Source organism: Talpa occidentalis, unplaced genomic scaffold (assembly GCF_014898055.3).
Source record: "Talpa occidentalis isolate TD23 unplaced genomic scaffold, MPIMG_talOcc4v2.1 talOcc4.9, whole genome shotgun sequence".
Lineage (NCBI taxonomy): Eukaryota > Metazoa > Chordata > Mammalia > Eulipotyphla > Talpidae > Talpa > Talpa occidentalis.
Window position 1 is genome coordinate 72,081,796 of NW_023605305.1, and position 23,859 is coordinate 72,105,654.

The 23,859-nt window shown below is 39.9% G+C and overlaps 1 protein-coding gene across 4 annotated transcripts in view; it reads left to right on the forward strand.

Annotated features, from left to right (window-relative positions):
• The window catches only part of CANX (calnexin), a 35,551-nt gene continuing 11,692 nt past the window's right edge, over nucleotides 1-23,859 (forward strand). Inside the window, exons 1-9 of one of the 4 annotated variants that reach the window (XM_037498190.2) lie at nucleotides 1-148; nucleotides 1,186-1,258; nucleotides 16,625-16,801; nucleotides 17,079-17,152; nucleotides 17,781-17,839; nucleotides 18,269-18,410; nucleotides 19,169-19,250; nucleotides 19,722-19,914; nucleotides 21,160-21,349. In XM_037498190.2, coding sequence (XP_037354087.1) covers nucleotides 1,250-1,258; nucleotides 16,625-16,801; nucleotides 17,079-17,152; nucleotides 17,781-17,839; nucleotides 18,269-18,410; nucleotides 19,169-19,250; nucleotides 19,722-19,914; nucleotides 21,160-21,349 — 926 coding nt within the window. In that variant the 5' untranslated portion in view covers nucleotides 1-148; nucleotides 1,186-1,249. Of the gene's footprint in view, nucleotides 149-306; nucleotides 331-1,185; nucleotides 1,259-13,709; nucleotides 14,105-16,624; nucleotides 16,802-17,078; nucleotides 17,153-17,780; nucleotides 17,840-18,268; nucleotides 18,411-19,168; nucleotides 19,251-19,721; nucleotides 19,915-21,159; nucleotides 21,350-23,859 lie in introns of those variants that run through there. The other 3 variants (XM_037498191.2, XM_054690856.1, XM_054690855.1) reach the window with 3 other exon arrangements.

A 23,859-nucleotide genomic window follows, 5' to 3' on the forward strand; every position in this document is an offset into this window, starting at 1 on the left:
CGCGCGGCCGTAGCTGTAGCCGAGGCCTCTTGCTTCTGCGGCACGTGACGGTCGGGAGGCCTCTGGCGCTGTCTCCACTGCAGCGCGGGGCCAGGTGTGCGGGCGGGAGGAGGCGCGGGAGCCGCCGGCGGTTCCCGGGAGGCTCGAGGTGAGACCGGAGGCCTACGCGTGTCCTCGGGCCTGTGGAGACTCCGGGGGCCCTGGGTGTGCGGCGCGGCGGCGGAGGGGCCGGGCGTGGCTTAGACTGAAGGGTCGTGTTGGATTTCGAGGGCCCAGGCCCGGGCGGAGGCGCCGACTGTGAGGGGCGAGGCCCGAACTCGGCTGGTCTCGGTAGGGGAATCAGGCCCAGACCGCGCCGCCGGGGTCGGGAGGCGTGGCAGGTGCCCTAGAGCTTCCCTTGACCTCTGGGAAAGCGAACTTCTTCCTAAGGCTTTGCTTCTAGGGCTTTCTTAAGCTATCAAGTAGCTGCCTGGTGGGCGGCGTCGTGAGCTGCAGTAAGCGGCTAGTGGTCTGGAGTGGGATCGGGCCCACTCGGTCCTCCTGGTAATGGGGAAAGGCGACTGCGAGGTAATATTTAGGACTAACGTTACAGTTTTAGTATTTGAAAATAAGACCGCAGAGTGGAGACTGTACCCTAGCACCTTGAAGAGTGAGGAGAATGTGCTCGAACATGGCAGTGGTTGATAAACTTCAGCTTTAACATTTATACCTGTTTCAGGGTTGAGTAACCCAGTCACAAATTCATTTGGCAAGAAAACACCCAGAATCTCACTGTAGGCAGGCCGTTTTATAGTGGAAGAAACTGAGGCCCAGAGATATGAAATGACTGGCCCAAGGTCATGAGATTAGTTTTAGGATCACGTTGGGATACAGTTAAGGGCTAGGGAGTTTTGGTAATGCAGGGTAGCGGTTAAGGTAAAGGCCTTGGTTCAAGTTCTTCAACCACTGTTAGTTGCTATGTGAGTTTGGGCAATTTACTTACCTCTTGTGGCCCAGTTCTCCCCTAATAATGGATTACTTGATGAAGTTGTTAGAATTAAATTAAGATTTTCATAAAATAGGAGAGGGAAATCAGACACAAATTAACTGCTTGATAACGACTGCAATAAATTATTATAACCTTAATGCTGTTGGTTCAGTACACTGAATCTTACTCTTTAAAATCAGTTAAGTACTTTTTCCCAGGGCCTGAAACCGCATTTATGGCAGTGGGAGGAAGAATCTACACCTAGTGGATTTATTGCTGGACATGACACAAGTGAGTGCTGGTTGAGGGAAGTTAAACTGAGCTGAATATTAAAAGCTTGAGAGGACAAAGGTGAACTACACTTAGGTCTCTTTACTTCAACTAGGAAATAGAACATTTTTGCCCTTTTTTTTTAAGTTTTCTTTTTTGAAGGGAAAAAAATTGTATTGATCTTTAAACTCTTCCTGTATCTCAGTTTTTTTCCAGGGGTGTTTGAGGGTCATGAATAGAAGCGCTGCTATGTGTTATACATTTGTTATAATTATACTTTGAGCAGAGGTAAAGAACTCTGTGTGGGAGTTCTCTTTTGCACCATGCAGGGTGCACAAGCAGCCCAGTAACTGGATCATGAGGAAGTTAGAGTGAGCTGTGGGTATTGGAGTGAATATCACAAAATTTCTAACCTATTTGAAAATAGGTGTCAAGTCCTTCCCACCATATTATCTTAACTCAACACTTAAACTATGCATTATCTTTCACGGACCACTGGGAGTCAATGTCTTGCCAGAAGTTCTTGCTGCAGTTCTGGCAGTCATGCTGTTGCATCCATTTAGTTACAGAGTTCATTGTGTCCTGCAAGATAGCTTAAAGGGATGAAATGACAGTTGGTAAGGATAATTGCTGGCTCTGGAGACTTGAATTCTGGGCCCAGCATGGTAACTAGGTAATGAATCACCATCTCTTTAAGATGGAAATGAGAAGTCTTCTGGGTACCTTTCCATAGTGGGGTATATTATCCATCAGGGGACACCTGAGTGGGACAAATTCTGAATATGTCCTTTGAAAAGTGTTAGCAATCCATAACAAGTCATAGGAAAAATAAAAGTGCCTGGACATAAATGTAACCTAAATAGCTTCCTGTAGAAGTTTATCAGTTAAAGTGCCATGTTAACTGCATCAGATGTATCGATACTTTTAAGTGTAACTGTGAGTTGTGAAAATCATTTGGAGAATTTGTTTTTAAGAGAATTTCTATGTGTTGAATTTTTTACATCTTAGACCTACTTAGTTTATATAGCAAAAAGGGAAGTGCTATGAAAAGCAGTTGTAATGTTCCTGTCAATGAAAAACAAAAGTAAAAACTAAAGGCAGTGTGGATTTATTTTTAAATGAATTGAATATTTAAAATAATGACCACTTAGACTTTTTTTTGTACTCTCCACCTCCAAAATGCTTTTATTTTTTTACTAGGTATATATATATGTACAAAATCAGAAGATTAAAATAGTAGTTAAAGAAAGGCTTGTCATTGACTAGCGTCAAATTCCTTTTAAGTGGTTCCTTTCCAATTTAAGACTTCATTTATTTGCCTTAAAACTTTTTTAGAACTATTAAAACTCAAACGGCAGCACTGGGGAATGCCTAGTAATAGTAGAAATCATTGCTAATTTGAGCTCACATTATAAACCAGGGACCGTTTACATGCATTTTGTTTATACAACAACCCTAAGAAGCATTTTTTATTTTTAAGATTTATTTATACAAGAACTAGGGTACAGGCCAGATGTGCGGGAGGGTGAGAGGATCCACCAGAGACAGAGCAGGGAACACAACCGGCAGACTGATCGAAATACACTGCTGAGGGGAGCAGTGGGTTAGACAGGAGAGGTCCTGTGGGCAAATCCCTGGCCAGGATCAAACCCACGCTGCAGAGGCCTTGGACAGCCTCATAGTGCCACACTCAACTGCCTGTGCCACCAGAGAGGCCCAGAAGCATATGTTTTTAATTCTAATTTTAAACATGAAGAAACTGAGGCCCTGAGGTTAGTAAATCACCCAGTATGCCAAGTTATTATGTAGCAGATGAGGGATTGTGACTTTCTGAGACCTGTTCATAATAGTATATGTCCAACTGTGACCTTAGATATTAGATAGATTCTGTAACATCTCAGCCATAGTTTGTAGTCTGTCAAATGGGGATGACAGACCTCCTGGGGTTCTTGTGAAGACTGAATTAGATAACTTATGGTATCAAACCCTCACACTTAAAATTTGAAAAGGACATTAACGGGATAGCCTACATGAAAGAAAGACTCATTTTTTATTACACACTGCCTTTTTTCTCTTTAATTTCCTGTGTATTTAAAGAAATTAAGAGTTGGAATTTCTTAACTTCTTTGGAGTCAAAATCCCTTGAAGAAAGCCCAGAATCAGATGGCTTCACTGGTGAATTCTACCAAATATTTAGGGAAGGTTTACTATCAGTTCTCCACAAACTCTCTTAAAAGGTAGAAGAGGGTAGAAAACTTTCCAACTCATTCTGTGAAGCCAGTATCCTCAAATCAAAACTAGACAGACTTCAGAAAAGAACATCATAGGGCCTCCCTGGTGGCGCAAGGGATTAAGCACCTTGCTTTGAAGCTGTTGCAGCCGAGTTCGATCCGTGGCCAGCCAGAGAGAAACCCACATGGCGCAGCAGACCTCTCCTGTCTCGCCTGCTTCTTCCCTCAGCAGTGTATTTCAGTCATTCTGCCTGTTCTGTTCCCCACTCTGTCTCTGGTGAATGCTCACACGCCATGCACCTCTGGCCTGTACCCCGGCACTTGTATGCATAAATAATTAAAAAGAAAAGAACACCATAGACCAGTACTTCGTATGAAAAAAGATGCAAAAATAGACAACCAAAAAATATAAAACAAAAATTTAAACTTAATAGCCTTTAAAATAGTTTGAGTCTCCATTTGTCTTAAAAATACTATTTGAGGCTAAAGTTTTGCCTCTAGTTTTATTTATTTTTTAGAGGTGGTAAATTCAGTATTTCTTTAGTGTCTGCCCAAGCCTAAAGTGGATGTACAAAAGTTGTCTGGGTCTGCTTTTCTTAATAGACTCTCTTGTATCCATTTGAAGTCTCATATATTATTATTTTTTTTAAAGATTTATTTATGCATACAAAAACTGCGGTACAGGCTAGAGGTGTGGGGGGTGAAAGGATTCACCAGAGAGATTGGGGAGCAGAACAGGCAGATCCACTGAAATACACTGCTGAGGGGAGCAGTGGGTGAGACAGGAGAGGTCTGCTTTGCCATGTGGGTTGCTCCCTTGCCAGCTTGTGCTGCAGTGGCTGCCAGTAGCTTGATAGCGCTATCTTTAACCCCTGCGCCACCAGGGAGTCCCTCTCATACATTATTAAATGTATACTGTTCAATATGAACTGCCTTTTCTTAGAATGTGCATGGAAACAGGAGTGTCATTGGCCAAAAATAAATTTAGGAAAATTTATAAAGGAAACTATGTCATCAGAGCTGAGGAAAAAAAATCACAGATAAACATGGATGTTTCCATATCCAGATACTAAAATTATATACACCATTGCAAGGAGGAGTTGGAGAGATCACACAGTGTAATTGGAGGGAAGTTTTTCTTATTGGTTAAAATCATTAAACTTTGTTGAAGTATGGTGGAGGAATGGGCATGGTATTAGACCTTTGGGTTCATTATGAGAATGGAAAATGTTTTCACTGTGGTTGTACTAATTGTGTATCAAAGAACAAACCATTTGTGTGTACATATGAAGTACTGGAGTCTGATAGGCTTTGTGTTATCTTTTAATATTTTCACAACAAACTTTTGAGCCAGTGGTACTGTAACCCACCTATCTGCAAAACAGGGAAAGATGCCTGGAAGTTCACTAAGCTAAGGCACCAGAGAATATCTAGAGAGTCTGGACCCAGGTTTCTCAGACTTGACAGGTTATCCCACCTGTGCTGCCTTGTGTATGAGGAATTGGTTTTCTGTTTCATCAGTTTTATTTATTTATTTTTTAAAAATTTATTTTTATACAAGAACTGGGGTACAGGCTAGAGGTGTGGGAGGGTGAGAGGATTCACCAGAGACAGAGCAGGGAGCAGAACAGGCAGATGGACCGAAATACACTGCTGAGGGGAGCAGCAGGCGAGAACGGAGAGGTCTGCCGTGCCATGTGGGTAACTTCTTGGCTGGCCGGGAATCGAACTCGTGCTGCAGAGGCTGTGGGCAGCTTCACAGCACTGTGCTCAACCCGCTGCCCCACCAGGGAAACCTGTATTATCAGTTTTAAACTAGGAAACTTTCAGGTCTAGAATTCAAGATCATTCAGTCTTTTAAAAGAGTAATTTGAAATAGTAAAAGTGAATAGATTCTCTGCTCTTGAAGATTCCTCTGACCCTCAGATTTCAAGACCTGGACATTTTGCTTTGTTTTTGGGAGCAAACACTTTGTCTTTCCACAAAGACAATTATAAATGATCAGGTATTCAGTTCCTGTTTTCTTGACCTTGTTTACGTTTATTCATGTACTCACAGAGGGTAGAAGTTCTCTGACCCTGGATATAGGCAAATAATTACATTTGCTTAATGAAACAAAATCCTTTTTTAAATAGAAGGAAAGTAGATTGCGGCATCAAGTTCAAATTTCTTTTTTTCTTTCTTTTTTTTTTTTTTTAAGATTTATTTATTTATGCATACAAGAGCTGGGGTACAGGCCAGAGATTCAGGGAGTGAGAAGATTCACCAGAGACTGAATGGGGAACAGAACAGGCAGACTTGATTGAAATATACTGCTGAGGGGTTCAGTGGGTGAGACAGGAGGGGTCTGCCTTGTCATGTGGGTTGTTCCCTGCCTGGCCTGGGATCCAACTAGTGCTGCAGAGGCTGCGGATTGCTTCACATTGTGGTGCTTAACCCCGTGCCTGCAGTAATTTGTAAATTTGCCAAGACAGTATCCTGAAAGGGTCCACTGTGAACACTGGGTAGGCTAGTTATGAGGTAATACATTTACCCAGCATTTGCATCCTAGCTCAGAGAAATTCTGCTGTTAAATTTAAAGCAACAGTGATTAAAAGTATGAGACACAGGCAGGAGAGATAAAAAAGAAAATGGCTTCTAAAAACTATAAAATGAAGTGTTCCAAGAAAATGATGATTGCATTCAAGCAAAAAACAAAAGTATAGGGGGAAACTGCTCTAAGGACATTTAGGAATTTGAGGAAGTTGCCCTGGAGGAATTAACATATGAGCACAGTGAACTATGAAGCAGAAAAGACTTTAGGAAATGTGGTAAGTAGTTGTTTAGCTCAAGAAAGTGTTACTTGGTGGGGGCTCCCTGGTGGCGCAAGGGGTTAAGAGGCAGCACTGTGAAGCTATCCGCAGCCACTTCAGCGCCGGTTCGATCCCCGGCCAGGGAGGTGACCCACATGGCACAGCAGACCTCTCCTGACTCGCCCACTGCTCCCCTCAGCAGTGTACTTTAGTCAGTTTGCCTGTTGTGCTCCCCACTCTGTCTCTGTGAATCCTCTCACCCCCTTATCTCTGGCCTGCACCCCAGCTCTTGTATGCATAAATAAATCAATCTTTTTTAAAAAAAAAGTGTTACTTGGTATAACGCCAATAGCTTTATTCACTTTTATTTCTCAGCTATTCAAATCTAGGGACCACTTTGTGGCTTCAGGGAAGTGGGTTGGAAGTTTGTGTTTGTTTGTTTGTTTTTTAAAGAATTGTTGCTTTCTTTTTGAGCTACTTGTTTCTTATTTCCTATTGATAATTTTAGGAACAGTGGATGAGGACAGAAAAGTATATTCCCTGTTGAGAATTCTGTAAATGTTCAAACCAAATGTAATTTTTCTACCAAGAGAGGAAAACTGAAATCCTGAGCATTAAAATATGAGAAAAATCAGTTTGTGTCTAAGACAAAAGCAGTATGGAATTAAGAAGTAGAGTGCATTGTGTTGGGGAACAGGAACCTTCATTTCTGATCTTGAGTCTACCAATTACTGATTTTTGGCAAGTCAAATCTCAGGACCTTAGTTTCTTCTCAATTGGGAGAGTTAGATTAGATTCCTGTAGTATAGTTAGCCCCAGGGAATTTTTTGGAGGGTTGAGGAGATCAACCACTTAAGATCTAATAGTGAAACATCCTTTTTTAATAAACTAATTTTTAGAACAGTTTTAAATTTATATGAAGATAGTACAGAGGTTTACCATATTACAACCAGTGTTCCCGATTATGCACAGCTTGTTTTGTGTGATACATTTATTACAATTAATGAACCAATGGTAATGCATGATTATTAGCCAATACTATATTTAATTCAAATTTCTTGTGTTTTCCCCGCTCTGTTCTTTTCCTGTGATAGTGCACCGTATTACACTTAGTCATCAGGTCTCCTTAGGCTCTTGGCTGTGGCCTTTTTTTAAACACTTGTTTTTGATGACCTTGGTGTTTTTGAAGACTAGTGGTCAGGTTGGTTTGTAGACTGTCCCTCTTGGATTTGTTTGATGCTTTTCTCATGATTAGACTAGGGATAACAGATTTTTTTTTTTTTAAAGAGGCATGTATTTTTATTTATTTGTTTGTTTGTTTATACAAGCCCTGGGTACAGTCAGAAGCGCAGGAGGGTAACAGAATTCACCAGAGCCAGAGCGGGGAGCAGAGCAGGCAGAAGGACCGAAGTACACTGCTGAGGGGAGCAGCAGGCAGCAGGAGAGGTCTGCGCGCCATGTGGGACCCTCCTCCAGTGGCCGGGGAGCAGCCGGGGATCGAACCTGCGCCACAGAGGCCGCCGGCAGCTTCGCAACCCAGCGCCCAACCACTATGCCACTGGGGAGGCCTCGGGATAACAGATTTTTGGGAGGAAGACCACAGAGGTTAAAGTACTGTTTTCATTACATTGTATTACCACTGTTGGTCTTGACCTGGATAAGCCCAGCTGAGATAGTATTTGCCAGGTTTCTCCACTGTAAATTTCCTGTTTTTCTCTTCACATCCTGTCCTCTTGGAAGGATATCACTATATGCAGCCCACATAGAAGGAGTGGAGAGTTAATGCACCACTCTACCGTGAAGGTAGAGTATCTACATAGATTACTTAGAACATTACTGCATGGGAAATTTGTCTATCCTCCCCCATCAATTTATTTGGTCATATAACTATATTAGTATAGGTTAGTTTATGGGTACTTGTTTTATTCTCTGGAATATAATGCAATACTACTTAGTTTCTTGCTCATATTATCCCAGTTTTGGCCATGCAGAGCTTTCTTGTTTTCTTTTGCCATACCCCCTGCTATTGTGGTCTTTCCTTTCTGGCACTACAAAATGCTTTAGACATGTCTTACATATTTCCTGCCCCAATCCTAAGATCAGCCAGGACTTTCTCTAAGGAGTCCTATTTCCTTTGTTAGAGATATTAGAAACCAAGATCTTGGTACTAGATGTATTTCTTAGTACTGGGTGTAGTTTTTTTTTTAGGTCCTCTCAGCTGACACAGCAAAGAAATACATGTGTGCATGCTAACTGGTACTAACAGATCTGTAAACATTACTATGCGTAACTTTATGTAATAAGCTAAACATAAGTTCATACCATTATCTCCAGCTCTTATTAACGTGGATTATTTTAGCTTTTTTACCTTTTTTATCTTTGAAGTCCCACACCCCAAGTTGTAAAGGGTGGCTCCCACTGTCCATCACCCATTTACTAAATTGTTTTGTTCCAGTATACAATTACAGAAAGTCCTCAATGTTGCCCGTAGGTTCTTGGAAACTGCAACTTTCTTTTTTTAAAAAGATTTATTTATGCATACAAGAACTGGGGTATAGGCCAGAGGTGTGCAAGGTGAGAAGATTCACCAGAGACAGCATGGGGAGCAGAACAGGCAGATTGACTGAAATACACTGTTGAGGGGAGCAGCAGGTGAGACAGGAGAGGTCTGCTGCACCCAGTGGGTCAGCTCTTTTGCCGGGAATCGAATTCATGCCACAGTAGCTGGTGTTAGCTTGACAGCACTGAGACTTTAACCCTCCTGCACCACAAGGGAGGCCCAGAAACTGCAACTTTAAATGAAACATAAATAAACCAATTTTACCACTTATACCACTTTATACCAGAGTTAAGTTCCTATGGCATATTTCTGGTCACAAAAACATCAACAAGCTTCTAAATAAATATCTAAAACACTTTGAATATTAAACAATCATTTGTAATCATTCATTATTCCAATTCAGGGTCACAAGTGGTAGACCCAGCCCTGTACAGGACACCCTTCCATCTGAGGGCACACACAGACAATTTAGATATGACAGTGACCCTCACATGCACATTTTTGGGATCTGTGTGGAGAAAATTTGAACAAACATGGAAAGAATGTGCAAATGATGCCCCCCCCCCAATTTATTTTCCTCTACTCAACTTTATCATGAAATGACATTGTTTAGAGCCCTTTTGTATAGCAGTATAGGAGTGGTTAACCTGCACATCCGTGTTAAACAACTGAACTAGAAAAGTTCACCTTTATAGATGCCACTCATTGCTGAATTATTTAGGTGATCATCATCATTATCTTCCCTTTCTTTGAGGTGGTTTCATATATATGTAAGACAGTTGTTTTGTCACATTCTGCCTGCTATCCTTGGATCACTTCACCTAAATGAATTTTTAAATTTTTGTATATTAAAAGTCACTGTCTGGAGGCCTCCCTAGTGGCACAGCGGGTTGAACGCAGTGCTTTGAAGCTGTCCACAGTCTCTGCAGCGCAGGTTCAATTTCCTGCTGGCCAGGGAGATTTCCCACATGGAGTGGCAGACCTCTCCTGTCGTGTCCGTTGCTCCCGTCAGCAGTGTATTTCAGTCATCTGCCTCTTCTGCTCCCTGCTTTGTCTCTGGTGAATCCTCTCACCCTCCCGCACTTCTGGCCTGTACCCCAGCTCTTGTACAAAAATAAATCTTAAAAAAAAAAAAAAGCACTGATTGTCATGTGTCCATAATTAAAGCATCATGTAAAATAGTTCCACTTCCTAAAAATTCCTTTGGGCTTGACTAGTTAACCTGGCAGTCTTTCCCCAAAACTCTTGCTACTACTGATTTTTGTATTGCATCTTAGTTTTGCCTTTTGCACAATGTGTAATTGGAATTATACAGTATGTAGCCTTTTCCGACAGGCTTCTTTCATTTAGCAATGTGGATTTAAGATTTTATCCAAGTCTTGTGATTAGAGTGCTCATTTTTTAAAAATTGCTGAACACTTTCATTATATGGGTGTACTACAGTTTAATCATTCACCTGTTGAAAGACATTTTGGTTCAAATTTGAGTGATTATGGATAAAACTATAAACATTTGCCTGCATTTGTGTCAGCTGATGGGTAAGTACTATGGGGAACAATTGCCAAGTCATATATAATAAAACTACATTTAACTTTGCAAAAATTGCCAACCTGTCTTCCAAGTGACTTATTGCATTTTCATTAGCAGTAAATGAGTTTTTTTTGCCTCATGTCTTTACCACTTTTTTGTACCTTAACCATTCTGATAGGTGTACAGTGGTAGTATCTCATTTTTTTTTTTTTTTAAAGATTTATGCACAAGAACTGGGGTGCAGGCCAGAGGTATGGGGGCCAGGGTGAGAGGATTCACTGGAGAGAGTGGGGAACAGAACAGGTGGGTTGAAATACACTGCTGAGGGGAGCAGTGGGCCAGTCAGGAGAGGTCTGCTGTACCTTGTGGGCCAGCTCCCTGGCCCAGATGGAACTTGGGCTGCAGTGGCTGCCAACAGCTTCATAGTGCTGAGACTAAACCCGTTGCGCCACCGGGGAGGCCCTCGTTTTTTAATTTGCAGTTACCTCATGGCAAGTGATATTGAGCATCTTTTCATGTTTATCTTCTATATGAATATCATAGGGGAGATAGCTGTTCAGATTTTTTGCACATTTTAAAATTAGGTGGTTTGTTTTATTGTTGAGTTCTTTGTATATTTTTGTACCACTTCATTAACAGATAATGTGTTTTGCAAGTACTTTTTCCTAGATTTGGCTTTTGATTTTAAGTCTTTTTTTCCCCACATTTTTTATTTTATTTTTTAAAAACTTTTTAAAAAAAGATTTATTTATTTATGCATACAAGAACTGGGGTACAGGCCAGAGGTGTGGGGGGTAAGAGGATTCACCAAAGACAGAGTGGGGAACAGAACAGGCAGATTGATTGAAATACACTGAGGGGAGCAGTGGGCGAGACAGGAGAGGTCTGCTGCGCCATGTGGGTCTCCTCCCTGGCAGGGGATTGAACTCGTGCTGCAGTGGCTGTGGATAGCTTCATAGGCTGTGTCTTAACTCCTTGTGCCACCAGGGAGGTCCCCCTTTTTTTACATTTTAAAAGGACAGGTTTATTAGGAAGAGAAGGCACCTGCATAGTCCTGCTGCTCTTACATCTTTCACAGAGTTGATTTTAGTTTCAATAAAGTCCAGTATAACAATTTTTTTCTTTTATACTGCTTGCTTTGATACTGTGTGTAAAAATGCATAAACCCATCATCACCTAATTTCCTTTTGTGCTTCTGGAAAGCATAATAATGCAATATCCTTTTTATATGCCCAATCAACAGTTGATACCTTTGGGAAATGAAATGGGAAGGGGGGAGTTTTGTTTCTTGGTATGTGGATTTCCATTAATGAAGCAAAATTGAGATCACCTTAATGACTGGGCCTCCCCGGTGGTGCAGCGGTTGAGCGCTGGGTTGCGAAACTGCCCGCGGCCTCTGTGGCGCCGGTTCGATCCCCAGCTGCTCCCCGGCCACCGGAGGAGGGTCCCACATGGCGCACAGACCCCTCCTGCCGCCCGCTGCTCTCCTCAGCAGTGTACTTCGGTCCTTCTGCCTGCTCTGCTCCCCGCTCTGGCTCTGGTGAATTCTCTCGCCCTCCCAAGCTTCTGACTGTACCCAGTGCATGTATAAACAAAAAACAAACAAAACAAAAACAAAATAAATAAATAAATGAAAAACATGCCTCTATAAAAAAAATTTTTTTTTTCTTGACTTGTAAGTCTCTGAAGGACTTGGAACATTTAATCTGGTTTAATAGTGAGTGGTTCTTGAAACTATAGAATATAGGCTCATTGACAACAGCATTTTCTTGGGCATATTGGCAAGTTACAGTTGTTAAAACAATTTGTATGAAGCTAGCAGTGGCTGAGCCTTATAAGTGCACAGCTGTGAGAATAGTTTGTTGTGTTTTGGCAATATTGGTTCCTCACATCCTTAACTTTCTGCATAATATAACAGTAACAAATGAGTGCTAGAGTGCCTTCTCTTACCTGAAAAAACAGGTTCTGCAGCTTAGGATGTCTGAGAAATGGTGGTGGGAGAGATGTGCATTTCCTGAGTTTGCTGGAACCTTCCTGTGGTTCTTGAGAGGGCCCTGGGCCTTTTGGATACCAGAAAACTGTTTTCCTTTCAATGGGGCCATTCTCCCTCTCCCACGTGAGTGCTCTTTTGCCCTCAGTTGCCATCATCCACCAGCCTGGGCTAGATGTTCTGTAGTGGCAGCCTGTCTCACCAAACCTAGCTGAATCCCCTTTGCAGGTCTCTCCTTTCAGTGCTCTTCCTGACCAGTCTTCCTGTCTCTGTCACACTTCCTCAGTATCCAACCACACAGTAACATTTTGTCTAGGATAATAGAAATAGGAAGACTTTGGAGCCTTTGAATTTCACTTATTAGTTTTGATAATGAGTAGATCATTTTAATCTCACTGTTTTATTTCCTAATGTGTAAAATAAAATCAGAGTAATACCTCACTGGAAGTTTACATGAAACAATGTATGTGAAAGTGCTTTACAAACTGGAAAACAAAGCACAAATGTGTTACTCATTAGTGCCAACCAGTGGTTCTCAAAGTGTGACTTCTGAGCCAGTAGCCTCAGCATTCCCTGGAACTGACTGGAAAGGTGAATTCTGACATGAGGTCCAGCCCAGACCTCAGTGAGATAATCTATTTTAAAGCCCCCTGTGTGATAACTGTTATAGGGCAGCCCCGATATTGAATGTGTTGCCTGGCTGTGGGTCCTCACCCGCACGCTTACAAGGGACTTATTAATACTCCACTACAGGCACACACAAAAGGTTAATAAAAGGTTTATTTACAAGGGAAAAGGAAATAAGGAAAATGTACAACTCAGGGAGAAAATAGAGAAATAAAGTCTTTAATGCGTCCTACCCGATCCGCCGACCTGGAAACCCAAAAAGCACTCTCCGAGCTGGCCGGAGCTGCGAGCTGGCGGGGAGCCAAAATGGAGGACCCCTCCAAAGCCCACGTGTCTGGCTTTGTACCAAACTGGCTGCTTAACCCCGCCCTCAGGTCCCAGCCACCTTCCCTTTGGTGGTGATGGGATTTGGGGTTCCCAGTGGCTTTGGCTTTGGCCTGGGGTGGGGGTGGAGTCCACAAAGCCTATATGGAATTAGCTTTAGGACTTCCTTTTCCCCCTAACAATACTACTGCACATTCAAGTTTGAGAAGCACTGCTACCCATAATGATCCTTAAATACCCAAGGGATGGTTGTTTTTTTGTTTTGTTTTGTTTTGTTTGTGGGACCCTCGCCAGCGGCCGTGGAACAAACCGGTACTGACCGGTACTGCAGAGGCTGCGGGCAGCCTCGCAGCCCAGCGCTCAACCAACCGCTGCTCCACCAGGGGAGGCCCAAGGGATGGTATTTTTATTAGTTCAGGCTACCATAACAATACCACAGATTGGGTAGCTGAAACAACAAAAATATATTATTGTAATTTGGCATCTGGAGGCTGGAAGTCCAAGAGCAAGGTATTGGCAGTTGGTTTCTGGTGAGATCTGTCCTTGACTTGCAGAGGACCCATTTTCTGGTTGTGTCCCCACATGGACTTTAATCTGTTGCACTCTCACACCTGATACCTATCTCTTAGACGCCAGTCCTGTTAATTAAAAACACATCCTTATGACTTCCATTTTATCTTCATTACTTCCTTGAAGGCCCTGTGTCCAAATATGGTCACATTTTGAGTTAGGACTTCAACATTAGGGGGAGCACAATTCACTTCATAACAACAATATATCACCAAATTAAAAATTGAGGAAAAAAATCAGTAGGTAAGTAGCTAACCCAGTGGAACGATCTACCTGATTATCTTTTCCTTGAGCAAGTGTTGTAATTCTAACACCAACACTTAGTCCTAATTAATCTATTAGTTTTGTGCTTTATTACTACTAGTCTTATTTTGTTAATTCTTTTTAAAATTTATAGTTGTAACCGTGTCTTGTTTTAGATTAATTTTGATTTTGTAGTTTATCCCTAGGAATTCCAGCTACCATTTATAGCATTGTTCCTGTGAGAGAACTTGGGAGTTGTATAGAGTTGATTTAAATAAAAGTGTTGCATCAGTCTGTTTAGTTTTAAAGACTCTTTTTGAAATTGTCAAACAAAGCAGTATTGCTGTGCTACTCTACATTTTTCCACAAAAGAAAATAGAAACCTTTACCATGAATAACTGAAAGATTACTGGTATTATGTATATGAGAAACCCTATTAGAAAGTTGACATTGAGTTTCTTCTAAAAACTAGTTTCAGTCCTAAGAAAGTGTGATTTTATTTAGCATTATTTTTTGGGCAGTTTTGTAACTTTATTTTGATATTCAGTGGTTAATTCTCACCCATATTAACTGTAGGTTTTTGAAAGTTATCACAAGTATGTAGGTAACCAATGTATAAGGCTTATTTGGTAAATCTTCATCCTCATGTTTCCTGGACAACCACAAGTGGATACCGTATGGACATACCTTATTCCTTTGGCTCAGACAGCTTTGTTGAGCCTGGTGTTGGTGCGCACACCTGGAGTGCACACATTTCCTTCATTGTAAATATACAGATGTCTTTTAGGGGCTATGGAGTGTGCTACCTGAAGCCCACTCCTAGATAGGTTTGTGAATGTTGATGGTGTGTTTTCTGATAACTCTGGCCGCCATTCTTAGCGGAAACCTTTCTGCCCAAACGTGAAAGGAAAGAGGACTTTTATTTTCTCACTGTCTAAGGTGCATTTAGGAATCCAGTGACCTTTACCTTCTTTCATTTTGTGAGCACAGTCCTAAGAAATATAAATAAAAGAAATAGTACCAAATGATATGTAAGTGTGGTTCTAGAGTTATAAGGAATTTGAGTTAAATACAGCATTAGAATAAGTTGATTTACATTTATTTTTGAAACTTAAATTGTTCAAAATGGCAACAATGGCTGTGAATTGGGGCCATCTAAGTTTATGAAGGAGCCCCTCACTTTTTTCCTCTAAAAAGTTTTTGGATTTTGCCTGAGAAAGATAATCATTGTAAACAATGAGACCAAAATAACAAAGCTCAGTTTTCTATCCTTTCTATTTTACCATGGCAAAACCAGATAAGATTTACCATCATAACTCTTATTTAAGTGTACACTTCAGGGACTTTTAAGAACTTTCTCCTTGTGCAGCCATCACCCCTGTCCTTCTGAGAACTCCTTATGCAGAATGACTATACTACCTGCCACGAAATCATTTTGAATCCATGAGACTCAGTTTTTTGTCTTTAACTCTTTGGTCCTTGGAAAAAAGACCTACTACCAGCAGGCAGTGTAATATAATGTACAAGTCACTTTAAGTGCTTACAGAAATAGAGATAAAAGTAGCAGGTCCTTCAAAGCGCGTTGACCCACCATCAATCTGGGATGTGCAGTGAGGGAGGAGTTGGAGTGATGGGAGTGGGGGAGGGAGATACAGTGGAGCAGGGTGGTAGTTCTTGGGTGGAATTTTGGAGGGAAGGCTGCACCTAAGGGGAATAATAGCAATACAAAGGTGACTGACAAAGTAAGAATATTAAAAAAAAAGAGATCCTTCATTTAATATTTTTGTTGAGTCTTAAAATACAAATTTGAAATTTATATACACTTATCTTTGAACAACAGCAATAATCTATTAAGTTTTTAATGTTAACTCCTCTGTTATTTTATTGCAATGTATAGATCAGTACTTATTATAAATACATGAGAGGGGCTTTTGTCCATTGTAAAGTTCTTTACAAGTTTAAGGGGTTAGTTTGAAATTATATTTGAACACTTTTTATCTGTGTGGCCAATGTTTATAAAGGAGACAGGTGTTCAAGTTTAACTTTGAAAGTTCTTGAAATTGAATCTTATTCCTGATTTTTGGAAAGCTCCTTTATCTCTGTGGACTCCTTATCTGTAAAATGAAATAGTGACAATAAAGTTCCTTTTAGGTCTGATTAGAACTCCTGAATTTTTAAATGTGAGGGATTAGTGGCTATTGAAATTTTTAGGAGGAGGCAATGCATTTTTTTGAAGATTTATTTATTTATGCATACAAAACCTGGGATACAGGCCAGAGGTGGGGGGAGGTGAGCGGATTCACTAGAGTGGGAAACAAAACAGGTGGATTGACTGAAATACACTGCTGAGGGGAGCAGCGGGCGAGACAGGAGAGGTGTGCTGAGCCTTGTGGGTTAGCTCCCTGGTTGGGGATTGAACTCCTGCTGTGGATAGCTTCATAGTGCTGAGACATAACCCCTTGCGCCACCAGGGAGGCCCAAGGAGGCAACACATTTAACTTGCTTTACTTTTATATGTAGATCATGGAAGGGAAATGGTTGCTGTGTATATTACTAGTCCTTGGAACGACTATCATTCAGGCTCATGATGGACATGAAGACGATGTTATTGATATTGAGGATGCCCTTGATGATGTCATTGAAGAGGTGGAAGACTCAAAACCGAAACCAGATATCAGCACTCCTCCATCTCCCAAGGTTTGAAATTTAGTCTTTGAATCTCTTCCTTTTACTCTAGACATAATTAAAGGATAAAGGTAAATTTGGATCCTTTGTAAAGGGAAAGCAAAGTTACCTTAACTATGTATCTCTCTGGTAGCCTTTGCTATCTCTTTCCATAGATAACTTATATGTATTGAATTTGAGAGTCAGCCATGAAAGTTTTATAATTCAAAGCAAATCAAGACAATAAATTCTAAGAAAGGAATGTTGCTGAAAATTTCTTAATTTTAATTCATTTTAATATTTAACACAGGTTACCTATAAAGCTCCAGTTCCAACAGGGGAAGTATATTTTGTCGATTCCTTTGATAGAGGAACTCTATCAGGGTAAGTGTTTCCTGGGGGGAAAAATCTTAGAGGCAAACATCATGTATTTAAGATAGAATAATGAGTTCCTTTTGGGATAGCATCTTATTTATGTCTAAATAACTATTTTATATTTCCAATATCCATGCCTGGTTAGAGAAACAGTAACTTTGGAACATGTTTTTCTCTCTTACATAACTTTGCCACATCCACCCTATATTTTGTTCTTTGGAAAGAAAATTATCCTCTTGAATCTTAAAAACAGAAAGTGGAATTATTGCATGGCTTTGTATTTTTCTTATAGGTTTATAAAGTAGACAGGTATTCAAGTTTTACTTTGAAATTTTCTTGAAATTGAATCTTTTTCCTGATTTTTAGGAAAGCCCCTTAATCTCTCTGGACTCTTTATCTATAAAATGAAATAGTCACAGTAAAGTTCCTTTTAGGTCTGATGAGAACCCCTAAATTTTTAAATGTGAGGGATTGAGTATAGTATATTATCACTACTTCTGTGGCAGATTTAAAAGTTGAAAGTAGAGAGCCTAAGTAGGTTAAGAAGAGCAGGATAAATCCTGCTTTTATTATTTACGTTGTTTTCATAGGCCAAGTATCATGTGGGTCTTAACTTGGGGGTTTGTCTTAATTACAGGTGGATTTTATCCAAAGCCAAGAAAGATGACACTGATGATGAAATTGCTAAATATGATGGTGAGCATTCCATTTCATTTAGATATAATAACAGATTGAGATTTGATGTCTCCATGGCATTCTTAAGACTGTTTTAAAAGAGGTATACAATTTTAAGATATTTCCTTGGAAATTTTGCTCTTTTCTATGTTCTATTATAATGTACGAGGTTAAATTTGTTTACAGTTTTTTAATACCATAAAACTGAAAGATAATTTATCACGTAGGTGTTTTATGTTGGAAATGGAAGGTCTTTTCTAGGCACTGGTAAATGGAATATGCTACGAGTTTTTATAAAAACATAATATTAGTAAGCCAACTCATAGGTAAATGGAATATGTGAAATATTTATAGGTGTAATGGACTCATACAACTTGGAGTTTTGTTTGTTACCATTTAAAAGATCTTCAAAAGTGTAGTTGAAGAGTGGAACTTTTTTTGTTGTTGTAGGAAAATGGGAGGTAGATGAAATGAAGGAAACAAAGCTTCCAGGAGATAAAGGACTTGTGTTGCTGTCTCGGGCTAAGCATCATGCCATCTCTGCTAAATTGAACAAGCCCTTCCTGTTTGATACCAAACCTCTTATTGTTCAGTAAGTGAAATGTTGACATCATGGAAGCTTTGTAGGAAGGATGAACTCAGAAGATATAATATAAATCTATTATTTTATGTAAAAATATTATGAGAATAATTGTGTGTTGTAATAGGGATCTTTGGTTATAAAGATACAGTGTATACTCTAATACTTTTTTCCTGTCCAATAAATTATTATGCAACAAACTGGCTTTACAGCTCCTGATAGCAAGTAAAATTTTGGGAGCGGGGGTTCTACAGAAAGTATTTATTGGGAATCTGTGTGCAGGTTTATTTTATTTACATATTTTTGTGGGGTTGGTGGTCATTCAAAAGCAACAGAAGATGAAATCTTTTGTAAAAATAAATTGACAAGGGCCTCTCCGGTGGCACAGCGGTTGAGCGCTGGGTTGCGAAGCTGCCCACAGCCTCTGCAGCGCTGGTTCGATCCCCGGCTGCTCCCCGGCCTCCGGAGGAGGGTCCCACATGGCGCGCAGACCTCTCCTGCTGCCCGCTGCTCCCCTCAGCAGTGTTCTTCGGTCCTTCTGCCTGCTCTGCTCCCCACTCTGGCTCTGGTGAATTCTCTCACCCTCTCGCGCTTCTGACTGTACCCAGTGCTTGTATGAATGAATAAATAAATAAATCTTTTTCTAAACATCAATAAATAAATAAATAGACAAGCTGTTGTAATAAAAGCATGTGGCCAAGGAGGGGAAATGGGGAAATAAAGAAATTGGATCTTTCAAAATGGTTTTTTGTTTCTCCCTCTGAAATTAGGTATGAGGTTAATTTCCAGAATGGAATAGAATGTGGTGGTGCCTATGTGAAACTGCTTTCCAAAACCTCAGAACTCAACCTGGTAGGTGCTTCTTTATTTATGGTCACCTGCATTTACCTTTTAAGAATCTAAGAGAAAGGGAAAGAAATTTTTTTAAGACCTGTGAAGATAGTCCTCCTGCCCTGTTATTGAATATTTTGGACAGTTAGGAACAGTTACTTGATAGTTCTGTGCTTTTTATTTGAAATATGAATTTCAGAGCAATTTTGTCTGGTTTCTGTTCTGTGAAACCTTTAGTTCTAGCAAACTTTGTTTTGTGAAATAACTTATCTAGATATATGCATAACTTCTTTTTTTGTTTACATTTTCACATAAAATTTCCTGGCAGCTACTGGTTATTCTCTCTCACAAACCTCATAAATGAGGTTTTCCTTATTTATGTGTGACACTAAGTTATTTGCAGTTTTATAAGAGGAATTAAAAATTTTTTGAAAGATTGCTTTTGAACACCTGACTGGAATAAATTAAAATAATCCATTTTTGTTTCTGAAGGATCAGTTCCACGACAAGACTCCTTATACAATTATGTTTGGCCCAGATAAATGTGGAGAGGACTATAAATTGCACTTCATCTTCCGACACAAAAATCCCAAAACAGGTGTATATGAGGAAAAACATGCAAAGAGGCCAGATGCAGATCTGAAGACCTATTTTACAGATAAGAAAACACATCTTTATACTTTAAGTAAGCAAAACTTCATAATTTGGGGTTTTATGACACTGTATGTTTGTCATTCATTCAGTTTAAAGTTTGCACATCTGGAGAAGGCCTATACCTGCATAGAGTCTCCATTGGCTTAATAACTTAACTGGGGAACTAAATTTCTCAGCATTGAAAACTTCTCTTGATAGGTTGAATTGATAACTGAGGTTTGTGAGACCAATTTAAGAAAAAAGTTTTATGTCCTATGAAGAGCTTCTTTGGTGATCTCTCTCCTTTCTTCCCTTTGTTTATTATCTTGATAAAATGCTAAATAATAGGATATGCAACAGAAATATATGTATAGTTTTTTCAAATTTTAATTGAACTTGGTTTGGATGCTCTAATAACTGGACAATTGCATTTAATAATTTAGACATTGGAATGGGTTTTTTCAGTGAAACTTGTCCTGCTGGTTTGAGGTCATTAAGACATCCCCCTTTTCCTAAAGAATGTGATAACTTTTTCCTTTATAGTAAAAATAGTACACAGTATAGAAATTCAGAAGATGGGAACCTATAAAGAGACATTTAAAATAATCTGAAATGTCAGCATTGTGATATTTTGCCGTACGTGAATAAATGCATGAGTGTATAAATAAACATAACTTGTATTTAAGTGTTAAGTAGGCTATATTTCGCTTGTCTTAACTTCCTGGATAGTGCGTATCATTTATAACATCGCTGATCTTGAACATCTCTGAGGTCAACAGACTAGTATTCTATTACCTGTCAGTATTCTGGGTATACTCTGGACCTAGTCAGTTGCCTGTCAGACTTAAGGTGTGGGAACAGGTTTTATTATAAGTCATGCATGAGGTAACCATTATGGATTTAAAACTGTTTCCATTCTTCATGACACTTCAGAAATACAACTACAAGTAGACATGGTTTAACAAATAGATTTTGTATAATTTGAAAATTTTTGGTAATTTGCATGTTGACTGTGTATGACCATATGTGGTAGATCAATATTGTCTAAGTTTATGTACCTTTCGTTTTTTTGTCTTAGTTTCTAAAAACCTGAAGAACTAACATTTGTGGTTTACAGATTACATAATGAGAATTAGCTTCCTATGGTCCCAAGACCATGTTCTTACTAATACCTAAGTGTATACTCCATACTCCACAACTTCTATTAGAAGTCATGGTCTTTTTGTGTTGTGGCAAAGAGACCTAGGGAATGAGTGGTTAATTAACTCTTCTTAATTGCATTTGAATGTTTTTTCAGTTTTAAATCCAGATAATAGTTTTGAAATATTAGTGGACCAATCTGTTGTGAACAGTGGAAATCTGCTAAATGACATGACTCCTCCTGTAAATCCTTCACGTGAAATTGAGGATCCTGAAGACCAGAAGCCAGAGGATTGGGATGAGAGACCAAAAATACCAGATCCAGATGCTGTGAAACCAGATGACTGGTAAGTCTTTGGGACTAGACTTTGAGTGCAAGGGAGCATTTCATATATTACATGTGACTTGAACAACTGAATGTTGGTGGAGATATGATAATTTAGGTAGTCTATGATATGGTCTAAAGGTAGGGAATATTGTAGCTAAGTATAGCTGAAAGGTAACCATAATGATCATCCAATGGCCTTGTGCTATTTTATAAGCCATAGAATGCTACAGTTGGTGATAGTGAGTTTGCAGCAAACCCTGTTGGCCTGATCTTCTTTCCAAAGCTTTTATGAATTTTCTTATTAAAAAAAAAGATATATTTATGCATACAAGAGCTGGGGTACAGGCCAGAGATGTAGGGGGTGAGAGGATTCACCAGAGACAAGAGCGGGGAACAGAACAGGCAGATTGACTGAAGTACACTACTGAGGGGAGCAGCGGGCGAGTCAGGAGAGCTCTGCTGTGCCATGTGGGTTGCTCCCTGGCCAGCCGGGAATCGAACTCATGCTGCAAAGGCTATGGATTGCTTCATAGTGCAGTGCTTAACCCCTTGCGCCACCAGGGAGGCCCAGCTATTATGAATTTTCATTTAAAGCTGGAATCCTGAAATTTTCAACCCTACTGAAAAATAACATTTTTCATATTTAAATAATATTTAGGACATCTCTGCTCCATGTTGGGCAGTGGATTACAAAGCCACAAGGATACCAACTGCCCACATAGAGCTCCCAATTCAGTTATGAGATAGGTAAATGAATTTGGCATGCTACAGTAAGTATTTAATTAGAAGGTGTTACCTGGTGATCAGCATGGCAAATTAAATTGAGACTTGAAAGGGCAATAATTAACTAAGTGATGAAGGCGGGAAATGGTATTCCTGATTAAAGAAGAATATTGTGTTCAAAATAGTAGAGGAGCAAGAGTGAACTTGACCTATGTGACAGAAATTGAGGCTATATAACCTTTTATAAAAGTAGGATACAAATTGGCAAGTGATGAAAATAAATTGGGTTGTATTCTTGTCTATGGCCGTGTGTGAGCTTAAGTACAGTGAATTTCAGAATTGCAGAAAGTGAACAAAGAGAAATGATAAAACTGTTGTTCCTTTTGTAATAAAAGTGCCTTCTTAGATTAGCAGTTAAATTCTAGTTGATGCTTTTCTTATGTTAAAGTTTTAAGGTATGTGTACCTGAACTTTAGGCTGCACTAGTGTAATACCAATTTATTTCTGTATTTGGTAAACTCTAGATTTGGACTAAGCCTGGTTTAACATTGTATTCCTTTTTTTTTTTTTTAAAGATTTATTTATACAAGAACTGGGGTACAGTCAGAGGCGCGGGAGGGTGAGATAATTCACCAGAGACAGAGTGGGGAGCAGAACAGGCAGACAGACTGAAGACACTACTGAGGGGAGCAGTGGGTGAGGCAGGAGAGGTCTGCCGCGCCATGTGGGTTTCTCCCTGGCCGGCCAGGAATCAAACCCGCACTGCAGAGGCTGCAGACAGCTTTACAGTGCTGCGCTCCACCCGCTGCACCACCAGGGAGGCCCAAGATTGTATTCTTTAGCTAGCTATTTTATTTGGGTAGGAGAGGTGTGAATGTGCAGTGTAAAAAGGTCAATTGAATGCGATTCAAGTTTGAGTTCTCTCACACACTTAATTTAAAACTAGCATAATGCAAAACCAAGCAAAATCCTGACCAAGGAGAGAAGTCTTTGTTTACCAACTGAAGGGCACCAACTGAGTTGTTTTACAGCAACTCCTTAAAACTTTGAAATTAGGTACTTCTTTTTTTTAAGATTTATTTTTATTTATGCATCCAAGAACTGGGGTGTAGGCCAGAGGTGTGGGGGCTGGCTAAAGGATCCATCAGACAGAGTGGGGAGCAGAACAGGTAGATCTACTGAAATACACTGCCAAGGGGAGCAGTGGGCAAGATAGGAGAGGTCTGCTGCACCATGTGGGTTAGCTCCTTGGCCAGGGATCAAACTCGTGCCTCATTGGCTGGCTATAGCTTGATAGCACTGAAACTTAACCCCTGCACCACCAGGAAGGTCCCAGAAATTAGGTACTTTTTAACGATCTCTTAATTAGGAATACCTGTTTCAAGTATAATTGACATACTAAAAATCCACTCTTTTAAAGTATATAAATAAGTGGTTTAGTATATTTATTGTTTTGAAATCATCACCATTGTTTAATTCTAGAGCATTTTACAACCCCAAAAATCCATACCCTTTAAGCAGTTACTCCTTGTTTCTCCCTTCTGTCAGCCCCTGGCAACCACTTGTTTACTTTCTGTCTTTATCTGAACATGTAATAATGTATATTTGACCCTTTGAATGTGACTTTTGTCACGGTCCATCCATGTTGATGGATGTATCTGTACTTTATTTCTTCTTATGAGTAATATTCCCTTGTTCATTTTATTTGTCCCTTCCTTAGTTGATTGATATTTGGATAGTTTCCTCCTTTTGGCTATAATTATATTACTGCTGTTACTATCCATATGTGGGTTTTTTGGTGAATAT